Source organism: Penicillium expansum (genome assembly GCF_000769745.1).
Source record: "Penicillium expansum strain MD-8 chromosome Unknown contig268, whole genome shotgun sequence".
NCBI classification, from domain to species: Eukaryota; Fungi; Ascomycota; class Eurotiomycetes; order Eurotiales; family Aspergillaceae; genus Penicillium; species Penicillium expansum.
The window spans coordinates 223,306-245,034 of record NW_015971324.1 but is presented as its reverse complement, the minus strand read 5'-3'; the positions used below and the strand labels follow the sequence as shown (position 1 = coordinate 245,034).

Genomic DNA, 21,729 nt, shown 5'->3' with positions numbered 1-21,729 from the left:
AAGAAAGAGTAAGGGATGATCGAGTCGAGTGTAAAGAAATCAAGGGGAATGTGAGGAGCATGTTCAGTCCGCTCTCTTGAGGGGTTTTTTTGTTTTTTTTTTCGTTTGCTGGTTTGCTTTTATGCTTTTGTAGGAGAAGTTGCAGAGAGGTTGGGATTAAATGGCCTGGCCAATGCTTTGGGCCGCCTCAGCCGCGTCGACTGCCTTGCGAGCTTTGGCTTCATCAATCAAACGCCGGCGCTTATCGTCAGTCAAGTCAAAAGATATAGTTGCGTTGAACTTGGCTGATGTCTTGGTGCTTTTGGTGCTCTTAGCGCTGCTAGCCCGACTGTGGAAATCTTTGCAGGACTGCATCTTCTTCAGGCTGCGCTCAAACTCTCTCTGCTGCTCTCTCTGCTGCTCCCTCTTAGGGTCCTTCTTCTTGCCCCATCCTGACAAGGAGGCAAATCGTTCCAGGAATGAACCATGCTTGCTAGTGCCTGTGTTCGGTTCTGGAAACTGGGGAAGAGGCTTTTCGGCATCCGAAGAGTGGGAGCTAGCAGGGCAGGGGCCAAAATCGGGCCCGAAGCTGATACCCGAGTCGGTGCGGCGCTGCACGCCGGACTTGCTAATCTGACTAGGGTGGTTGATCAAAGTACACTCGTCGATCATCTCGAGAGCTGCGTTTAAGTATCGGTCAACGACGTCATACAATGCAGGCCATCCATTCTCGTCACCGGGTCGAGCGCCTTGCTTTATGATAGGCTCCAGGATGGAACGATCAGACTCAAAGGTGGTAATGAATTTGAAGAAGGTGTCACGGTGATTTCCAAGGATGGCTGTCGACAACTGCTGTGTTGGGGTAGAGCTGTCCCGGTGAAGAGGTGGCAGTAAAGTGTTAAGAAGAGCAAGGCAGTTGGCTTTGTCGAATGGCTCGAGCATCATCTGATTGACAAGAACCTGAGAGATAAATGTTAGATACGGAACTCGCTGTTTCAAACTCGGGATAAACCTTACCCAGCGGCGGAGGCCGACATAGACCTGAGTGTAGAGAAAATCGATCATGCGTGCCTTGTCGCTAATTTCTTTGTACCAGACCAACACGTTAGGGAAGTGACAAGCCACTTCCGAGTGCTGAGGGTCACTCATATCCTGGGAAGTAACGTTGAGTCGGTTAAAGGCAGCATCAATCTCCTTTTTCCAGCGAGCTTGGAGGTCTCTTATGTAATCAAGAGCAGTTAAAGCCTGGGCAAAGTCGACTTCGGACAGTTCCAGACAAAAACAGCGGCGCACAAAGGAGATAATGAAGCTCGGAGGGAGCGAGCAAGGTTGAGAAGCCAATTCGGCGACAGTCTTAGACAGACAGGCACGGAATTCGGCATTGGTGTCGTAAGAAGGAGCATCGAAAGAAGACTTGGAGTTACGAGAGTTTTTGGACACAACGGAATTGCGGGAGAAGATGGAGGGTGATCGAGGAATGAATGACGGCGCCATTGTGCTCTTTGACGGGTGGCAATTGAGTTCGTATGCAGCACGAAGAGAGATTTCGTAGTTGTCGGCGTAACGCAAGCAGTGATCAAAGATCCACGTCAATGCTGACCCATCGGGTGCATCCAATGGCTCATAATGGGGGTCTGGAGACATGCTATGAATATTTGAAGGATTGAAGTGTTGGGACTGTTGCCGAGACAAGAGTGTGTGTTAAGAATCGGTTGTAAAGAGAATTGTAAAGAGAGTTGTAAAGAGAGTTGTGATGAGAAGGAAATAATGCAAGTGCAGTGGCTAAAGAGCAGTAGTTATGGTCGACCCGAAGAACCGTAGCGGCTGGGATAGCTCAAAACCCGTCAAGGGGGGTAGATAGAGACCTGATAGGCCCAAAGAGGAATAGAAGACTGGTGGAGAGACCCGGTTGGTCGGATCAGCCCTGGAGTACCGAAGACTTGAGTCACCCAGGGAGGCCAACAAAGAAAAAAAGCTTTCGCGGCTGGCGACTACTCTTTTTTTCAGGATATCCCTTGAGAAGCAAAACCAATCACGATGCGGGATCTCTCGGATCTCCTGCACGCCAGATCTGATGTATGCAAAAAAACGCAAAAGGCGGCTTCAATGGCTAGCTTCCGAGCACTGAAACGTGAGACACGTCTTAACCCCCTTCAAGGATCGAGTAGAGAATGTAAGACGGATAAAGGGCCAAAGTGGTTGGGGGATATGAGACCAAGCGAATGTGGAGAGAAATCAAGGAGAGTTGAGGAGAGTTGAGGAGGAAGAGATCGAAATGCTTCTGCGGAGGGGAAGGGTCCCATACAAAAAGGCGCGAGGTGTTGCCCTTGGCTGGACCATTCTACGCGGTGGAGACGGACTCAACCGCAAAAAAACCGCAAAACAAAATCACAAAATTCGAAAATGTTTTTTAAATTACTCAAATTGGGGTTTTTTTAATTGTTTAAATTAATAAATTCAATATTTAATTAATTTAATTTAAGTCAAACCCCTCTCTATCCGAGTCCAGATCCATGGATTCTGTTTTTTAAGGCTACTCCACCTGCACCGACCCGCTGGAATATGCCATTAGCCCCGATTTGTGTGAAGCACAATTGGCTTGGAATGCTTCAGAGACAGCCGTTGGCGCTATTCTGGATCCACTAGCCTACGTTTAGCACCTTTCCTCTTCAGGTAGGTTCTAAGCCAAAGAGACTAGCTCACATTTATGATTGGATGATCATCCTTTCCGGCTTACAGTATGTAAGACGACTAGAGCTGTCTTGCATTCAAGGCTCCATCCAGTGCACGCGGAACCCTAACATCGTGACCGGGAACTGGGGGAGCCGTTACACCTAACAAATTTTTCGGCTCTGTCAGATTCATCAGCGCAGCGTAGTGGTTTTTATGCAGAAAAGGACTGGTCAATTTACAGAACAAACTTCTCGGATGTTCGCCTCCGCTTCAGCTATGCATTACGCTGCTCAGCTTATGTCTACGATGCACATCGTACTCTGTACAAGCAGATCTTCTCATATTGTGGCTCATCTTGTGGCCACGTACTTTTGTCTTCGCCCCCGGATAAAAATCTCAAACAACGTACGCAGTACTCCGTAGGTACATCCAACTGTGTATCTATTATTGTACCATATGAACCATTCTCCCGTACTTTTTTGTCTATTTCAAGAAACGAACCCTCCATTAATAATTCTTCGATCCGATTACGATTGTGTTAGCTTCAATGTTTGATCGCCTGTGGGGCTTTGAACGTAGCACATACGCAATACGTATGGTACAACTTGTATAATATGTTCATACATATGCCTGGGGATGAAACCACCTTTGACCGTTGCCTTGGGTCCACTCCAAAAAGGAGCCGTTGGAGCAGTCACATGGAAATAAATCAAATTTGATGTGCAAAGTACGATATAGGCAAAGAGCCGTGATACTCTTCAGGGCTTCGCAAAGCTCAATCATTCATTTGCAGATCAATAAACAGCTGTACATAATTCTCGACATCATCCACGGCTCAACATGTATTTTCCATGGTAACTCGACTACTAAACCGCGGCTGACTGTCCAGTCGGACGGGCCGCGTTCTACGCCCTAGGTGCCTGAGGCGTTCTTGGTTTCCCGATGATGACAGGTCTACTTTCCAACCTCCGTCCGCACCCTGGGAACTACTTCTACTTCGTACTTAATTTAATACCTGGGATACTTAAAATTGGGGATCAAAGATCAAACACATGTGCATATCCGGAACTTCCGCGATCGATACAACGAAACAAAACAACATACGGAGTACATAACACTGCCTAGGTGATCCACAAGTCCGTCAATTTCGGGACCTTCCCAAACTAGTTTAGCAGAATCACATGACCAGCTTTCAGCTTGAGGCGTATGTGTCGATCTATCAAGCCCAGAAACGATGATCGTCGTCAACGCCTTTGTTTGCTTCCGATATTGTATACTCCGTACTCCGTATGAAAGTCAATTAGCTCAAGGGGCCAATCTACCAGATCATTGGGCGACTTTCATGATGATCACTTCATTATCGCTTTTATTGTACGGAGTACTCCGAACTCCGTAAGAGTACCCTGTGCTCTACCCCTTGTACTTTATTGGATGTTGGTAGCTACCAGCTACCAGCAGCTCGGGTCAACAGACACTTGGACCCTTTTCGCCTCGGTACCGGATGATGACAATGGTGTTTTAGAAGCTTGATAACTGAAAAGGCCCCTTTTAGTCCGTACGATGTATGGAGGACAATCATGACCCTTTTTTCTCCTGCAAATCTCTTAATTAAAGTTAAAAAAAATAGATATGATAGACATTTCTTAGACAAGATACCCAAGGGGCCCCTTGGGTATCTACAATATAGAAGGAACTGCCTAGTCATATCGATATTCTCCACTTTAAATTATATTGTACAAAGGAACCCCTTTACACACTAACCGCCTTCTAGATTCGAATAGGTCTCCAACTAAGCAATCTCAATGCATATACTCCGTATTCCGAGCTCGGATTCCGCAGGGATTCCGTACTCCGTCGGGATAGTCGCACAAGTCGGAAACCCACCGGTGTCACCTAGTCCAAAGCCTCATTCAGGATCACAACAAAGATCACACTGCTCATCGCCGTTCGTGATCTGCAGTCCGCAGCTTAGTGGTCTCTTTATGAGCGATCATCTTCTCTCCAAAACGCAACAAGCCGATGCAGATGTTATTAGGCAGCAGGGCGTGTTTCTGAATCTGAAACCCCCATCTGATCAAAAGGAATCTTGGCTAACTCAGGTTGATGACCATGACTGTACTCTGTATGTTGTACCTAGGCCCACCTTACCAGGCACAAAAGATTGATTAATAATTCCATGCCTGTCCCCTATCCATTGCTTGATGACAGACGTATTGTGATCAGTGTCATCGGCAGCTAGTTCATTGAAGAGACAACTCGACAGAGAGATAGGGGCGCATCTGTGCATCCAGCGAATTCTACTAAGGCAGTCTATAGTAGTGGCATGTGAAGCGATTAGTACCAGACTCTAACTTGCCATTTCCACACTGTGAGATTGTGATTGCCTGGTAATCACCATAACTATGCAGTCAGTACACATGTCCCACGCCGTACTCATTGCGACTCTTGCCGCTCATGATAATAGCTGAGTAAGCTCTGTCAACGGCTTTGATATAGCTCAGTAATGTGGAGAAGACCTTTAAGTTGAACTTGTTTTTTTCCAATAGAAGATAGACAGGGCATCCCCGGTCTGCAGCACGGCGCCGGCCTTCCTTAGTTTTGCCTGAGGGAATCGCTTGATGTTCTCTTTTACTTCCAGAGACCCCCACAAGTGCATTAGCCTAGTTGATTAGACGAGACAAGCGGTTGGTGTCGCATTGGTGAGGGGGGTTGCTAGGTATCATGTAGTTTGCCGATCCAGTGTAGATAGGTAGGTATAGCTTCCCGATTAGGCAGGTCCTCACCTGCACGGGTTAAACGAGTGATGACATAAGCAAACCATATCAGCCCCTCCCGCCCGGCAGAAAAAGGCGGACGATAAGATGCGTAGCTTCCATACTTCAACTTGGTTCTGCAGCTTTTCATTTGTCCAAGGCACTTAGCAGCCATGACAAAGGGGCCACTGGAGACCAAGCTCCAATTTGAGAAAAAGAACAAAGACCTTATCAGACTTCCAAAATGTGAGCCCTCCCATCCGAACGCCTGGCCAAGCTGGGAATCAAAGATCATAAACGCTGACTTTTGGATTACAGATGCCAAGGTGGAGAAGCGGCCTATACCTCATGCGCCAGTCGCCTCCCCGTATGCTGGCGCATCGGTACCCAAGATTGTCTATGTCTCTAAGACCACGCCGTTCATGAGCGCCGTCAAGCGCGTCCAGAAACTCCTCCTGCAGGCCGAGAAGCGCGCCACCGCAAACATCAACCTTGAGGACACGCGCAAGAACGAAAAACAGATCCTCGAAGAGCTGTCGAAGGTGTCAGAGAAGCGAGAGGAAGTTTTTGTGAAGGCGACAGGACGGGCTATCGAGAAGGCGCTGAACGTAGCCAAATGGTTCGAGGAAAAGGGAACCGAGTACACCGTCCGCGTCAATACTGGGAGTGTGGTTGTCGTGGATGATATCGTCGAGGACGAAGAAATGAAAGCAAAGGAGGAACAGAAACGACAACGGCAGGAAGAGCAAACCCCAACTAACCAGGGAGATGCGGGTTCTAAGCCGGAATCCAAGTCGGCCGCAAAGAAGAGGAAACGCCAGGCCGCAGCAGCAGAAAATGACACTGAGCTCCCCGAGAGCCGGACGAGGTGGATCAAAATGGTGGAGGTCGCCGTCAGCCTCAAGTGAATTCGCCTACGATCAATTCCGATAAATACTCATACGATAGTCGACATTCGACTGCCCGACCATCGTCTGCTGATCTGAGGATGTTCAACTGCAAAACTCCACATCCATTGCTGGGAAATAACCATTTTGTCGCGAGCCTGTGGCCAAGCCCAGAATTACCAGCTAGGGCATTGAGTGCACACAATCCTGCTGAGTGACCATGATCCGAACGGAACGCTCATGGTGACTATACACCACCCAGTAACCCAGCTCAGAAGTCTTCTTATCCTGGATTCCTGTTCTGGGATATTGCTGATGAAAGCAGTCAAACCCTCAAGCACCAATTCGAGGCCGTCCTCTTACCACTCTTCATCACTTGCATATACCCAGTACCAAATACTCTCTACAGGTGCAATATCAACATTGCACAGGCGCGGAAGGCGCTTGAGCAGGATCAGGAAAAGAACAATTCGTTTGTCCTTAGGTTATTAGCCTAGCACAAAATCATGTACATCGAGATTGTCCTTAAGAAATAAACTCTGATTTACCCAGAATACATGCTCCACCCGACCTCGAAATCAACCCAACGCGCTGTAGATGCCGGACAGACTTTATGAAAAACGAAAGAGGGAGAGACTGGACTATAGGGTAACAGTGCTACTCGAATAAAAAAAAAGGTTTAAAAGATGGAGCCTGGATCATCGAATCCGCCAGCGAGAAACAAATGGCATGAATAAAAAAAAACGAAATAGTACGAATAAAAACTCCTTGATACGCTCACAAAGTCCTGTGCTGACATGACATGATGAATGATAATGCCTGAAAACCCTTCATCGAACGAAACGTTTCAAAGAGAGGCTGCAAGTCATGAACGTATCCCGATTTTCCCCATCATGTACAGACAAAAGAGAAAGAGAGATGTCGATACCTCAAGAGGGCGACAGGCTAATAGTAACATAGTAGGAGGTAGAAGAAGAAAGAAGAAAAAGGAGATGGCGAGAGGGGGAGGAACGGACGTCGAAAAAGACGACGAAGAAGGAGATCTCTGAGAGGGATCTCGAGAAAGTCATCAAAAAATTCGTGAGATAAAAGAGACAGTGGGGGCTAAACGGAAGAGGCTCCGAATATGAAGACAAGAAAATGGTCCTCAGCCGAGAGGAGAAGCAGGACATTCATTGCCAGAAAATCGTGACTGGCGAAAACTGAAATCTGATGAGAAAGATAGGAGACAAAAGTCAAATAATGCAAAGGGCCTATGCAATAGAAATAGCCGTCCAAAGAACAGGGAGTCCCAGAAGTAGCACGCGAGGCCAAGGTGGTTTATTTGTCCATCTTTTGCCAACCGTTGAGATAGGCCATCAGGCCTACTCCTAACAAGACGACACCAAACATGGAGGCATAAGGACTTGCTTCTTCCACATAGTTATATCGACGGCGTTGTGTTGCCAAGGCTGTAGCTGCAGCATCCAGATCCTTGTTCTGGGAGGTAACTGGATCGAAGCCCTGCATCGATGGAGTCTTCGTCTTAGAATCCGTTAAAGTAGCATCGCTCGTAAGCGACTTTTCAGATAAGCCATTGCTTGGCTCGCGGTCATGCGTATCGGTTTTCTTGTCAAGTGCCGTGGCGGATGCCTTCTCAGCGCGTTCCTGGCGCAAGGTTTCAATCATTTCGTTCAACGACTTGCGAGACTCATTAGTCTCATCTTCAGCCTGCTCGGCGCGATCTTTGAAGGATGCCATTTGCTTTCTCATCTCTTCCATCTCCTCCATCATGCTTTCCAAGCGAGTCTGAAGTTCAGCACTCTTGTCTTCTACAGGAGCATCTGCCGGGCTGTCGTTGGGGGTGGAAGTCTCCGAAGGATGGATGCCGTTGACCTGCACGGTGGGTTCTGTACCACCCTGCTCCTTCTTTCCGTCTACACCATTCTCTGAAGGTGGAACAATAGCGTTCTCGACTTTGACTTCTTCAACTTCCAATGAGCGCATCTCCAATTCATTGACTTTGTCTTCTGCCAATTTGCGAGCAGCCTGTTCTTGGAACAGCATATTTTCTAGTTCCTTGACACGTGTTCCATGGCTTTCAATCTCTCGCTTGGCAGACGATAGCGCCTCAATGAGATTCAAGATCTGACTGGAATCCCGGGAGACAGGAGAAGCTGTACCACTCTTCGGCTTTTCTGTATCGCTACGCTTGAGCGGTGAGAACGATTCCGAGGCACTTCGTGACAACGCATCTGGTTTCTCCGGCAGAGGTTGTTGAGGAGGAGGGGCAGGAGGGTCCGAAAATCTTGAAAAGGAGTCGACCCGAGGCATTTTAGGGCGACCATTCATCTGGCGATGAGCATTATTCTCCAAAGGAGACGGCTTAACGATCTTTTCTTTCTCTGCATAGCCCGGTTTCATGATAGTCGTCAAAAATTCATCTGCTTGAGAAAGATCTGTTGTTTGTTGCTTTGCGGATTTCAATTCGCTCTAGAAGAAGTTAGCGATATGTAGTATTTTAAGACAAATAGTGATTCGCACCGTAAGCCGCTTGACGACCTGTTCAATGGAGATTGGGGAGTTCCAGTAGTTCATTTGCCGTTGTTGATGTAAAGCATTGAGCTGATTGTTGGTAACACTCTGAGCACTTCTGCTACTCGCGTTGCTACCAGCTCGACCACGCATGTGAGAAAGCGGTTGACTCAACGGGGAAGGGAGAAGGCCACCCCCGGAAGCAGGATCCAAGTCCCCGAAGTTCAGATCAAGGATACTAGGGGTAGTGCCATAGGTTCCGGCATGCTCAACCTTGGATGAGACTTTGTGGTGGACGATGGTGGATTGATCCTCGCTGACAATATCGATACCCAACTCAAGGGTGTCGCTTTCTCGCAGTTCGTGTGGCTCTGACTCCCGGTTTTCAGGAGACAGTCGGTGGCCGTTCACAAATGTGCCATTTGAGGATTTGACATCTCGAATCCATATTTTGCCAGACTTATCAGCCCAAACCTCAGCGTGTTGTCGAGAGAGAACTTTAGAGTCAAAGTATCCATTGAGAGGAGTGGGGACCGTTTTGGCATTTGTTTGTCGCCCAATTCGCAGGACCTCGGGATAGTATGGTACATTGATCTGTTTCCTATCAAAGGTGCCGTTCATTGGCAACAGGATCAAGATTGCTGGGTTCTCCGAGGGCGGGCCAGTTGGCGCACGGACGCCATTCTGCTGCGATGACTGAGGCATCTGTTGCGATGGGACGATGTTCGATGGCTGATGCATTGCGGACATTGTCGACGACGCACTTGGACCCGACGAGAAAGCAGGCACTGCCTGGGATCTTGCGTTCGTTACCCCTGACACCGGCTCGGATTTTGAGCTAGGCCAGATATTCTTCGAATGTTTCTTTTTTGATGACGACCAATTCTCTGATTCGCTGGCGGAATTCTGCGCGGCATGAGTATCTTGGGAAGGGGCGGTCACAGTAGATGTGGAGATCGAGGAGTTCGACCCCAGAGAGGAAGAGGAGTTTGAGCGTTGAACGTGTTTCCGTGGCATGAACATCCGTGACACGTCGTCGGCATTCACTGAAGACAGAGCTCCTTCTCCTCCGTTACTAGAGCTGTACCATCCCAAGCGAGACCCCGATTCGACACTAGGTGGAGATGCAACAGCAGTCATGGAGAAGGATGCGAATGGTTCAAGGGAATGGGATATCTAGACGGAGCACGGAGCGCGTCTACGGTTGCGAATTGTAAAAGGGGCCGTATTCTGAGGTATTCTTGAAAGGTGAAAAGAAGACGTCTAGTAATGTTGATTTATGTCCGAGAGTTGGGGATATTGAATGCGCGCAAGGGTGATTGGAGCTTTAGTAGCCCGACTAAAATGAAGACGGTCGCGTTAGTGCTGTTTGGGGGAGAGACAAATAAAATGGCTCCTAGGTCGAGGTCATGCCTCGACCCCACAAAAAACCAGTTGTATATTTGGAGTAGAGAGTGAACTCACTTCTGAATTGTGAACTGAGAGATATTTAGGAGTAAAATAGGTGCTTCAAGACCAAGGGAGTTGTGTGGAGGTCGGAAATCGTGAGCGACCGGTCTCACGCCAGGGCAATGATAGAAGCACAAGACGGGACTGCCGCCTCGGCGCAGGCTTCAGGCAGCCCTTTAAAAGATGTAACGGAAAAGAAATCAAAGATCCAGGATAGTTGCCATGAGGGAACCCAGGCAAGAGCGCAAGATGGCCAGTTTCCCTACTCCCTTGACGCTGGCCGGCAAAATAGGTCACGTGCTATATCGGCACGTGTGCAATTTAAAGCCCGTTGGGGTTTCACGTGACCAAGGCGGAGAAGCATCAAGCCGGGGAGGAAAAAGAGCTCGTTCCTTGACTCTCACAACGGGATCTCTCATTCAGCTCAGAGCTGTTGCCTGCTGTTTTTATTCAATTTACAAGCTTCTTTTTAGCTTTTCATAATGCCTGTGGTTGCTGGACCTCCCGCTCAAGCGGGCCCAGGGGGTGCTCCCTCAACTTTTGACAAGAGTATGTCATCTACAGCCTAGTGATATAGATCACACTTCGCTCGGTGTTCTTATTGGGGCACCATATATATGTGTACCAAATGTGCTGACAGATTATTAGTGAAAATGGGCTGCATGATGGGTTCCAGTATGTGATGGCAAAACAACCGAGCCTTGTTCACTGAGAGCTTTTAGCTAACATAGCTCCCCTCTTAGCTGTTGGTGGCATCATGGGTTTCATTATTGGTTTGTCCCACTCTGTCCTCAAATAAACAAGTGCCGGGTTAGCTAACTGGGAGCAGGAACTGTGACAATCTTCCAGTATGGCGCTGGCCCCAACGGTGTCATGCGGACTCTGGGCAAGTACATGCTGGGTTCAGGTGCCACTTTTGGGTATGGTTGACTCCTTGAGCCTGGAAGCTATACTAGATTGATTGAAAATCACTGGCTAATCAACCTTTATTCAAATAGACTCTTCATGTCCATCGGTAGTGTCATTCGCTCCGAGGGACCTCAAAACGATGCCTGGCTCCGTGCCCGAGGACCCCCGATGATGCTCCCCCGACAGAGCCCCCTCCGGCCTATGCGCCAGTGAACAAAACTTTTCTCGCAGTCTCAAGACTATATTCGGGAAACATGCGACATGACCACTCCCTGGCGACGTCCCTTGTACGATATAATCTCTATGGTTGAGAGATACTTTTTTTCTGGTGGTTTCAAGAGATAGGACAACTACCCAAATATGGCTGTGATGGACAGGTTCATGGGTACTTGCTACTTCAGCACGCGATGTACATAATCTAGCAGTACCCGCAACATGGATGTTAAAGTTCAATTGTCTCAGTTGTTCCAACCATGTTAGGCGTTAACGTGACAATATATAACTTTTTTTTTTACTTCCACGATCCAGTCCTATCATGGGCGAGGAAACTTCCCTCCAGAGCTGTCTGGGAACGAGGCCAACGATATAACTCTTATAGGAAAGTGCATCCGCTTTAAAAGGTATATCAATCTACCAGGCCAAATATCCCTAGGTATGGCCTAGTTTGACTACGACCCTTAATAGGGTTCAAAGTCAGGGCAAGAAATCTAGTTAGTTCTGAATCTGACCACGTTGATCACCGATCTTCTAATAAACCTGCACTGAACTGGCATCTATTTTGTTTCAGACCTGGTTTAGAACTTACGGGGCCCCTCGAATATAAACCTGGGGTTAACCCCAATGCCCAGGCTAAACATCGTTTCAAGGCTTATAGCATTGAATTGCCGAAGATGCTTGTCTTTAGTGACTTATCATTGTTTTCTACCTTGCCTTGATCATCGCCACCAAGCTATGAAAAGATCCATCCTCAATCCGTTTTCAGAGGAGCCATATCCGGTTGCAACTAGCTAGCTAATAGGCAGTTGCACTAGTGATTCATTTCTGTTTGTTTCCGTTTGTCCGGTGAACCCCGAGACCAGATGCAGAGATCAATGTCGGGATTGCTGTTCCAGCCGAACTTGGGGACTTGAAAGATCTAATCCCAGGCTATTCGAGTTAGGGGCCATGCTCTTTGACTTGACATATGCAGGTATGCGGCTAAAATAGCCAAGTAGATCTTTGTATGTAGAGGTAGGCTGTGAAGATCAGTATCAGAGTACGGACAATGGAGGCGACTAGACCGACTGGATGTCACAAATACGGTCGCAGCATAAGAATACCATAAGAATACATATCAGTGTTATAATCGGGATCAAGTTTACTAGTTTCTTACTTATCCTCAAATGAGACACCGAAAACATAGTCACCCCCTTGTATGCCTACTGCACGGAGTACAAAGTAAGTAGCAAGGCATATCCAGGTGTCAGCTCACCAATAAAAGCGCTAAAGAACATCAAACCTGCGGTGAACACAAAGTAAGCAGGTGGATTCTAGTTCGATCTGCAGATTTTCCAGATTGCCCAATAATGAAACCATTTTTGCCCCCCAGGCCTATGATCACAGCCTAGTTTTGTTTCGATAGGCGGTAGGACACCCTCCTCCCCAGCCCCCCCCCTGGCGTAGAATGGCAATTGCACATGACGAACAACCTTGTAATTAGATCTATCCAATGAGAAGTTGCTTAGGCTGACAGCTGAGTTCTTGATATAACCTTGAGTATGCGGCTCAAATTTGGGGAATATATAAGCCATCACCTCTGCTGAGACCTCAGCTAGGAGGTTTCCCAACAGAGCCTCCGTCCCACCTTCCATCATGACTACTCAGTTAGCATCTCCGGCCCTTCATTATAGCTGTACTTTGATAGCAAGTCTCTACATTGTGATCTGCATTTTCTTTAATCGCGCTCCGGTAAAGAAAAGAAAGACTCGCTCCAAGCGTCGCAGGCGACCCCGAGTTATCTTGACTGCCTTGATCGTTTTCACATATGTCAGTCAAACGGTTTTGAAAATCGCCACCGATGACTTAGACCGTTCTCAGCCGTTCCTGGTGCATATGACCTCTCAGGCAGTTGTATGGATTGCACTGGGGCTGCGACGAAATCCTTCCACGTACGAAGTGGCTGGAGCCTCGTTGGTCACCGCTGGTTTTGAAGTTCCACTCCTTGCGCTCTCCTTGTCTCCCAAACCGAGACAATGGGTACCAATCACGCAGGTCACTACATCAGCGGTCCGACTTGCCCTGCTTGTCTTTGTGACAACTGCGATTCTATTTGAGACTAGACAGAGGAAGAAAAAGATCTCGGAAGAGTCGCGCCCTTTCCTAAATGGTAATCACACAAGATATGGCGCAGCGAATGGCAACGACTCGGACAATAGCAGTGTGGACTCCAAGAGCGAGAGCGACTCGGACACCGGCAAAAATAAGAATGATGCAGCTGCACGGAGGAAAAGGCTCCGCGATGAGAAGTTGCAGTCACTTGGGGGCTGGTGGGATTATCTGAAAGGGTTTTCGATCTTTCTGCCCTATTTGGTCCCAAAAAACAATCTCAAAGTACAGCTTTGTATTGCTACCAGCATCTTCTGTCTAGTATGCCACCGAGCCTTGAATATTCTCATTCCTCAGCAACTAGCAGATGTAACTGATAGCATCTTTGCCAACAAAACCCCGTATGCTTCACTAGGAACATGGGCGCTGCTGCAGCTCATTCGTGGCGGAGCGGGGCTAGGATTGATTGAGTCACTCGTCAAGATTCCGATCAGGCAGTTCTCTTACCGTCAGATTACCAATGCTGCCTTCAGCCATGTCATGAATCTATCAATGGATTTCCATATCGAGAATGACTCGGCGGAAGTTATGAAGTCTATCGACCAAGGTGGAGCCCTGAACAATCTGTTAGAAGTTGCCCTTCTAGATATTGTCCCAACAGTGGCTGATTTGGCTATTGCATGCGTTGTTTTCTATTTAAAGTTCAACGTCTACGCCTCCCTTTTGGTGGTGATAGTATCTATTGCTTACGTCGCTGCAGAGGTCTTCACCTCTAACTGGAACATGGATGCCAGACGTGAAGTCACACAGACACAGCGAAACGAAACTCGCATTATGCACCAGGCCGTGCAAGGCTGGCAGACTGTCACATACTTCAACCAGTTCTCGTACGAGAGGTCTCGCTTTGGAGAAGCAGTCGACCTATGCTTGGATGCCAGCGCCCGTTTCGGTCGACGCCGAGCAGTCGGCAAGTCACTCCTAGATTTACTGAAGCCAATTTGCTTCGTTGGTCTCTCCTCGCTTATTGTACACGAGATCTCTGTGGGACGTTCCTCTACGGGAGACTTTGTCTTCTTCATTCAGTATTGGTCTTCACTTATCTCTCCGTTGGCCTATCTTTCCGCGCAATATCGCTGGTTAGTCTCTGATCTAGTTGATGCCGAGCGTCTACTCTTCCTATTCCAATCTAAGCCCAGCGTCAATGACAAGGAGTATGCTATGCCACTGAAACCTGGAAATGGTCGTGTTTCATTCCACCATGTTGATTTTGCCTATGATTCTCGATTAAAGACCCTTAAGGATGTGGATATTTCTATCGAACCCGGGACCACAGTTGCACTAGTCGGTATGACTGGTTCAGGAAAGACAACAATTCTTAGACTTCTTCTCCGACTTTACGACGTCACTTCGGGCCAAATCGAGATTGACGGCCAAGACATCCGTGACATAACCCTCAGCTCGCTACGCCAGACCATCGGCGTCGTTCCACAAGATCCTGTCCTATTTAACGCGTCTATCATCGAGAATCTGCGATATGCCCGGCCCTCGGCCTCAGATGAAGAGGTCCGCGAAGCATGTCGCGCGGCAGCTATTCACGACAAAATTCTCACTTTCGTGGACGGATACAACACCACAGTCGGAGAACAGGGTGTCAAGTTGTCTGGTGGCGAACTACAACGCATAGCCATTGCTCGGGTTTTCCTAAAGAAGTCTCCGATTCTCCTGCTGGATGAAGCAACGAGCGCCGTAGATTCGAACACGGAATCAGATATCCAGGTTGCGTTGGATCGATTGAGAGCCAAGCGAACTACGTTTGTCATTGCGCATCGACTTTCAACTATTTCCAGCGCTGATCGAATCCTTGTTGTGCATGAGGGACGGGTTGTTGAGAGCGGGTCACATCAAGAGCTGCTGAAGAAGGAGGGTGGAAGATATCAGAACCTGTGGCAGAATCAGTTTGGGGGTATCAAAGGTGGAAAGCCTGCGCTGTAAGCGAGAAAACTGGAATGATTATGACGAGGCTGGGAAGATAATTTAAAAAGCAACTAATGAAATTGACAGTTCTAATATGCTTGAGTTTTAATCTTACATACAGTCTGTACCCGGAGATCTACGACGTATAGAACCATATCCGATCAAAGACTGAGTCGGACGTGTCACCCCCATTGTGATAGAGGCGCGAGTTCACCCTCGTCATCTAATACCTATATAAGCTGCACTTTGGAGAGATGTCGTGTAATCAACTGTGTTATATGAGTCTAATATAGCTAGAAACTAATGGATGGATCCAAACACAACTATGATATATATCGGCCTTTGTTGTAGCTAAGAGGATGGCATTTCAAGTACTAATGAGATAATGTTAGACACCGATATATATCTCATCTAGCCCTCATACTACTGGTATGAAAAACAGCCATCTTTGAAGCGCGGGTTTATAACCAAAGCCGAGGGTCACTTGAACTTTATGACGGAAATCATGTGTGGGATTTGGGTGCGCATTCGCCTCTTTGGTCATGTCATACGTTATACACAAGTTAGGTATATACAAGTACCCAGGTAGGTACTACTAGTACCTCTGACATCATCTTAGCAATTGAGAATAAATACAACTACGCAATTTAGTGGACTGAATTTGAGTATTCTATGACAAAACTTTCATCTTCAAGTTCATTGCCTCATGTGTCAGGCATTAAACACAGTAGATATCTGTTGACCAACCAATCGCCGTCTATTTGCCCTTGTTTTGGGATACTTCGGACAACGCAATCTCATTGAACAAAAAGTAAATTTGAGCACCAAGCGGGAAAAGAAAAAGAGTGAGCCACCCCTTTCTACTTGGTTTCCATTGCCCCCTTCTTTTTTTTTTTCTGTCCAAGTGACCTTGGACGGATGAGTACGGACAATGGAGTGGATAATGATCATCTTAATTTTCATGTCGATCGACACAACAGCGTATAGCTTGTTGGACTCTTATGAGGTCGTGTTTGAAGTGGGTACGAACATAGGGCTTTGCGAGCCCAACGAGTCCAGAGCCCCTTAAAAAGACCCCTCTTACAACGTCGTGACATGTTCGCCTTATGCCAACACATAGATAACAGAATGTGTCCACTCTGATGCGCTATAAGGCTGGTAATATACTGCGTACAAATGTGAACAACATGGAATGACTCACCGTTCCTCACCGTTCCTCCCCGGACTCTATTCCCAACACAGTAGGCCCGAGCGGTGATCGTTCGTTCCTGAATGGAACTACGGAAGCCGATCCATAGAGCCTTAATGGAGTATATTTTGTACGGAGTAAGAAGAAAAAGTCTTTTCTCAATAGTGTGGGAACCGGGCAAATTGAGGCAAATTTCAATATCGGCTAACGGGGGGAACCATCGGAATCACCTTTTAAGGCAAGTAAGACGTAAGATCAAGATCCAAACTATGTTGTAAATTCTTCATGAACGGTTATTGTGTTCAAGATCAAGCGAATCACCGATCGTTGTTCCTGCGCATGATGCCAGGGGGTCCGGAATAGACGGAAGTCCCCGCGAGGGAGTGAGCACTTGCAGTAGTGTCTGATGCCCAGCGAGAATCGTCATTCTCTCACTCTAGGGGTAATAAGACCAAACCGCAAAACAGCAAAGTAGGTAAAATTAGCCAGTTCAAGCCAAGTACGGAGTCAGCAAAGGCGCGTTTGGAAACACCCCGAGACTAAAACGGTTTCGCAATTGTTGAATGAGGCAATTCCCTAAACTAGGATTGGGAAATGCCGAAATTACACCATATGGAGTATAGGTAGGCGAAGACTTCTCGTATTAACTGGACACGGGGCTACGGGGCCAAGTGAAGGCAAATCCTCGGGTTTTTACGAGATCAACGAGCGGAGTGGCAATAAGTACGAATTACTCCGTACTCCGTATGTCTCATGTTGTATGAATTGCCATTAAACACATATGAATAAATCAACTTAACCCCCTGGCGTCAAGAGTCTGTGCGGAAGACCCTTTGGTTTTTAGGGCTGCGATTGTCATAGTTCGGTCTGAGATGGAGCCCAATCTTGGATAGCGCCAGGGTCCGCGTGTTCAAGGGGCCAATAGGAGCATCATATTTCCACTTGAAAATCAATAATAATATAAGAAACCAAGGAAAAACAACAACATAGCGCCACGAGATTTCTTTGATGGACGAATGGTTCTTTTTCCCCAGGATCGAGGCGTGCTCGTGCCTTATTAAGCCTGGGCATGCCACAACCCTGGTAAAATTTCCTTTTCTCTTAGGCGCATTAGAGATTTCTCGCATACACACTCGTTTCACCAGCCACTCATTTTATACTGTTTGAGCAGTGCTCCATACACTCTTTCTATTCAATTTTCTTTGACGCTCACTCTTTTTGCGATCAAATCTGAAACATATCTGTGCCATCCCAAGTACTCATACTTCGAGTCGCATCAACGTTTCACCTTGAATCTTGAATCTTGAATTCAATTCAATCACCTTGCTCCCTCTTCCATATTGATATTCAATTCACTCGCAAAATGAAGTTCACTACTGTCATCGCCTCCCTCTGCCTGGTCGCGGCTCCATTCGTCGCCGCAGAGGATATCACTACTTCAACTGCAACTATGACCATCACCAAGACTCTGGTTCGTGTCAATTCGGTGACCCCAACTCCCAGCTCCAGCGCAAGCTCCATCGCGAGTTCTAGCGCGAGTGCCAGCTCGAGCAACCTGATCACCTCTGTTTCGACGTCGATTCCTTTGTCTCGCGCGTCCTCCACTACTTCTGCTGCCGCAGCCGCTACTTCCACCGGCGCAGCCGCCAACATTGGCGCTGGCATGCCAGCTGCCTTGGCCGCCGCTGGCTATATTGTTGTGATGGTGGGCCAGGCCCTGTAATCACATTCGCGATGTCGCGACTCCTTCGACAAGAAACCGTCACGCAGGCAACGATCATGAATTGGCGCCATCGGCCAATACTGCGCCCAATTCATACTGCATGACTGCTGCCCTTGTTGATTACCGTTCATCTCCAGCAGAGCCGGGATCTTTCTTTCTTTTTTTTCCCCCTTATACTTTTAACATTTTTATTCCTCTCGGTTTGGCTGAAGAACCCATCTTTGGAGAGGAAACGGTTTAACGCTTTTTCAAATACCCCCATTTCTTTTTTTTATTTCTTTCATGATCTTTTGGACCGATATGAGTTGATGCTGTTATTATTCTCTTCTTAACACCCTTTTTATTCAATTCGTTTGTCCATATACCTTGTCGTGGGTGACTTACTAGTCGGACTGGTCTAGTTGATATCTAGGACTTCGATGAGTCTGCTTTGAGTCATCTACAGAATATAGACACTTTATTTCTTCTCTCCTTTGATACCAATTCCAGCTCTAAACACCAGTAATAGCAATGTACCTTAAAAGATAGAGAAGATCATGTCGATCCAACATTCCAGTGGGGAAGCCGTGAGCTCCGGGGTCAACTGATATGCCCGTGCACGTGTGATCTGATCTTATCTTTTGATCTGATCTTTTTCCATTCCAACCGGGCATGCAGTTGGTTTTCTGTTCTAAAATATAAGAGACCTCTCAATTGATTCCAAATCCTAAACCCTTATCTCCCCCAATCGCGCCATTAGCGCGTTTGTTGACACCCGCAGCTCTCCATCGCGGGTCTCCACAACGCGTCGCGCAACCCCCCAAACATCAGATAAAACCCCGTGTTTGAATAGAAACCCAATGGTCCAGGCCGACAATCACAAGAGCCTCGTCTGAACCCGCGAACCGAAATCGCAAATGGACAGCGAGATCCCCCTCCCACCGCCGCGGCGAATCCGGCACCGCTCGCCCGCGACCGCGAACCCCTCAGCGACAGGAATAGCGGTATCCTCGTTCCAGCGCGCACAGCGACTGTCGCGCTTTGATGACCGCTCTAGTCAGCCATCCAGTGATCCGGCGCTCTTCTCCAGTGACGATATCCCGGCTTCCGGGCTGGAGAACTACCATGCGACGGTGTCGGGCGCAGGCCGGAAACGGCGGTATAGGGGGACATGGTGGGGGGAGCAGGTATTAGATCCGAAGCGGAAAAGGGCGGACTTCAAGAATAAGAGGAATGTTGATAGTGGTGTGTGGATGGGGAGTGATGAGTCTGGTGCTGAGTCGCTTTTGCCGTCGGAGGATGGCTCGGCGTGGGGGGAAGACTTGCGCAAGTCTGTGCTTGATCCTAGAAAACCTGGAAGCTCTACACCTTTCTTTACTGAGACGGAGAACATGCCTGCACAAACTCGTGTTGCGTTTAGTAGCCCCGAGGAGTCCGATGCTCACCGGTTCGCGCGGGAGGTTGTCAGTGATTGTCTTGATAAGGGACATGAGAGTATTGATCTGGGGTATGTGCTAATTGCCTTTTCATCTGATGTTTTGGTTTCATCTGATATCCGATTTGCCTGAGCCAATGATCCTAATTGCTCTTTTCTACACAGCGACTTCCATCTGGGAACTATACCAGCCGGTCTCCTACGACCTCTACAACACCTAACGAAGCTTCCATCAGTCAGAGAAGCCCCAGTTTCAGAGAACGTCTTCACATCCCTGCAGCCATTCCTCAGCATATACCTCCCCAACAACTCCCTCTCGGCCCTACACAACGATATTTTCGAGCTCACCAACCTCAAAGTCCTCAGCCTGCGAAACAATAAGCTGACCGAAGTCCCATCTACAATCCGCAGACTGACGGGACTGGAAGTCTTAAACCTCTCCGTCAACCAGCTAGCCTGCCTTCCCTGGGAACTCCTCAAACTCATGCAACAAGGCGAACTGAAACACCTAACCGTCCGCCCTAACCCATTCCTCCCAATCGAAGAAGCGCAGATCGCAGAATGGCACTACAAACCAACCAATAAAAAGGAAACAGAAAACGACGAGGATGCGTCTCCTCCACTCCAATTCCAAGATCAGGAATCTTCACTTGACGAGGGCTGGATCCCTCTCCACGTCGCAACAGGCCCAATCACCTACATGGACATGGAGGGCAATCCCATGGGAGACAGTCCATCCCGCAACAGACTCGCTCTCACACTACCAGGACCGCCATCTCCTGTAAACTACGCCCCGTCCCTGCGCGAAGTCGCGCTCCGCGCTGTGAGCAAGCTCCCCTACCTGGAGCAAACCACCGATGAAGAGCTAGCTGAGTATCCGGCGCTGATTGTGCCCTTGCTGCAACGGGCGAGGGAAGTGCGCGCCGCGGGTGGACAGCCCTGCTCTGTATGCCAGCGAGAATACGTGATTCCCCGCGCTGAATGGATGGAGTGGTGGGACTTTACACCATGTGAGAATGGGATGAAGATGCCTCGTTGTCCCGGTGAGAAGCTAAGGCCATTGCCGTTCCGGCGATTTGGTTGTAGCTTGTCGTGTGTGCCGAGGACGTGTTGAATACTGCATTGACTTTTTGCTTTTTTGGGTGATGGGTTGCTTTCTTTTCTTTCCTTTTTTTTTCGGGATTCACTTTGTATGTATTTGGTTTGTATGTTCATACGGATTGTGGTGCTGGGACCTTGTATTTTAGTTACTTGTAGAAATTATGACATCTTCGGTATATTTCCAAGGTTGCTACTTTGTCCTCCAAGTTCCTCGTACTCTGTAAATAGGCTGAGATGACTTGGATATGATGTTTGTCCACTATGTATCGGAGGAAAGCATAAGTCCTTTTATCTACCGGGGTTAGACCATAAATCCTTCGTGAAATGAACCATATCCCCCGGAGCTAGTAATAAGCATGAGAGCTGGGCCGCACAGACTGTATTAACTCCGTTACCGCTGCCCTAAGTCCGAGGCATGCAATAGCAAGAACCAATATAAAAGAGCCATGTTACTCTGAGATTATATCACTTAATTTCTTGCAAATAAACATTACGACACAAATTCAAATATTTACCACCATAATCCATAATCCAACACCCGCCACAAACCACAAACCACAAACCACAAACCACAAACCACAAACCACAAACCACAAACCACAAACCACAAACCACAAACCACAAACCACAAACCACAAACCACAAACCACAAACCACAAACCACAAACCACAAACCACAAACCACAAACCACAAACCACAAACCACAAACCACAAACCACAAACCACAAACCACAAACCACAAACCACAAACCACAAACCACAAACCACAAACCACAAACCACAAACCACAAACCACAAACCACAAACCACAAACCACAAACCACAAACCACAAACCACAAACCACAAACCACAAACCAC

The 21,729-nt window shown here is 47.8% G+C and overlaps 7 protein-coding genes across 7 annotated transcripts; 5 read left to right on the top strand and 2 right to left on the bottom strand.

The window, feature by feature from the left end:
• Positions 1-156: 156 nt before the first annotated feature.
• PEX2_077910 (uncharacterized protein) lies at positions 157-1,623 on the bottom strand (the record flags this gene model as incomplete). The annotated part of the gene is made up of 1 exon (XM_016745061.1): positions 157-1,623. The coding sequence occupies one exon, from the start codon at positions 1,621-1,623 to the stop codon at positions 157-159; it is 1,467 nt and encodes a 488-aa protein (XP_016597979.1).
• A 3,955-nt stretch (positions 1,624-5,578) lies between these two features.
• Positions 5,579-6,313, top strand: PEX2_077900 (ribonuclease P subunit p20 family protein; the record flags this gene model as incomplete). The annotated part of the gene is made up of 2 exons (XM_016745060.1): positions 5,579-5,651; positions 5,724-6,313. 2 exons carry the CDS (start codon positions 5,579-5,581, stop codon positions 6,311-6,313), a joined length of 663 nt encoding a protein of 220 aa, XP_016597978.1.
• Positions 6,314-7,612: 1,299 nt separating this feature from the next.
• PEX2_077890 (uncharacterized protein) lies at positions 7,613-9,946 on the bottom strand (the record flags this gene model as incomplete). Its single annotated transcript, XM_016745059.1, has 2 exons — positions 7,613-8,764; positions 8,816-9,946. 2 exons carry the CDS (start codon positions 9,944-9,946, stop codon positions 7,613-7,615), a joined length of 2,283 nt encoding a protein of 760 aa, XP_016597977.1.
• A 791-nt stretch (positions 9,947-10,737) lies between these two features.
• Positions 10,738-11,377, top strand: PEX2_077880 (MGR2/ROMO1 family protein; the record flags this gene model as incomplete). Its single annotated transcript, XM_016745058.1, has 5 exons — positions 10,738-10,804; positions 10,904-10,930; positions 10,999-11,028; positions 11,085-11,175; positions 11,254-11,377. 5 exons carry the CDS (start codon positions 10,738-10,740, stop codon positions 11,375-11,377), a joined length of 339 nt encoding a protein of 112 aa, XP_016597976.1.
• A 1,878-nt stretch (positions 11,378-13,255) lies between these two features.
• Positions 13,256-15,460, top strand: PEX2_077870 (ABC transporter ATP-binding protein; the record flags this gene model as incomplete). The annotated part of the gene is made up of 1 exon (XM_016745057.1): positions 13,256-15,460. The coding sequence occupies one exon, from the start codon at positions 13,256-13,258 to the stop codon at positions 15,458-15,460; it is 2,205 nt and encodes a 734-aa protein (XP_016597975.1).
• A 2,534-nt stretch (positions 15,461-17,994) lies between these two features.
• Positions 17,995-18,354, top strand: PEX2_077860 (uncharacterized protein; the record flags this gene model as incomplete). The annotated part of the gene is made up of 1 exon (XM_016745056.1): positions 17,995-18,354. The coding sequence occupies one exon, from the start codon at positions 17,995-17,997 to the stop codon at positions 18,352-18,354; it is 360 nt and encodes a 119-aa protein (XP_016597974.1).
• An 896-nt stretch (positions 18,355-19,250) lies between these two features.
• On the top strand, positions 19,251-20,882 carry PEX2_077850 (Leucine-rich repeat, typical subtype; the record flags this gene model as incomplete). The annotated part of the gene is made up of 2 exons (XM_016745055.1): positions 19,251-19,840; positions 19,934-20,882. 2 exons carry the CDS (start codon positions 19,251-19,253, stop codon positions 20,880-20,882), a joined length of 1,539 nt encoding a protein of 512 aa, XP_016597973.1.
• Between the last annotated feature and the right edge of the window lie 847 nt (positions 20,883-21,729).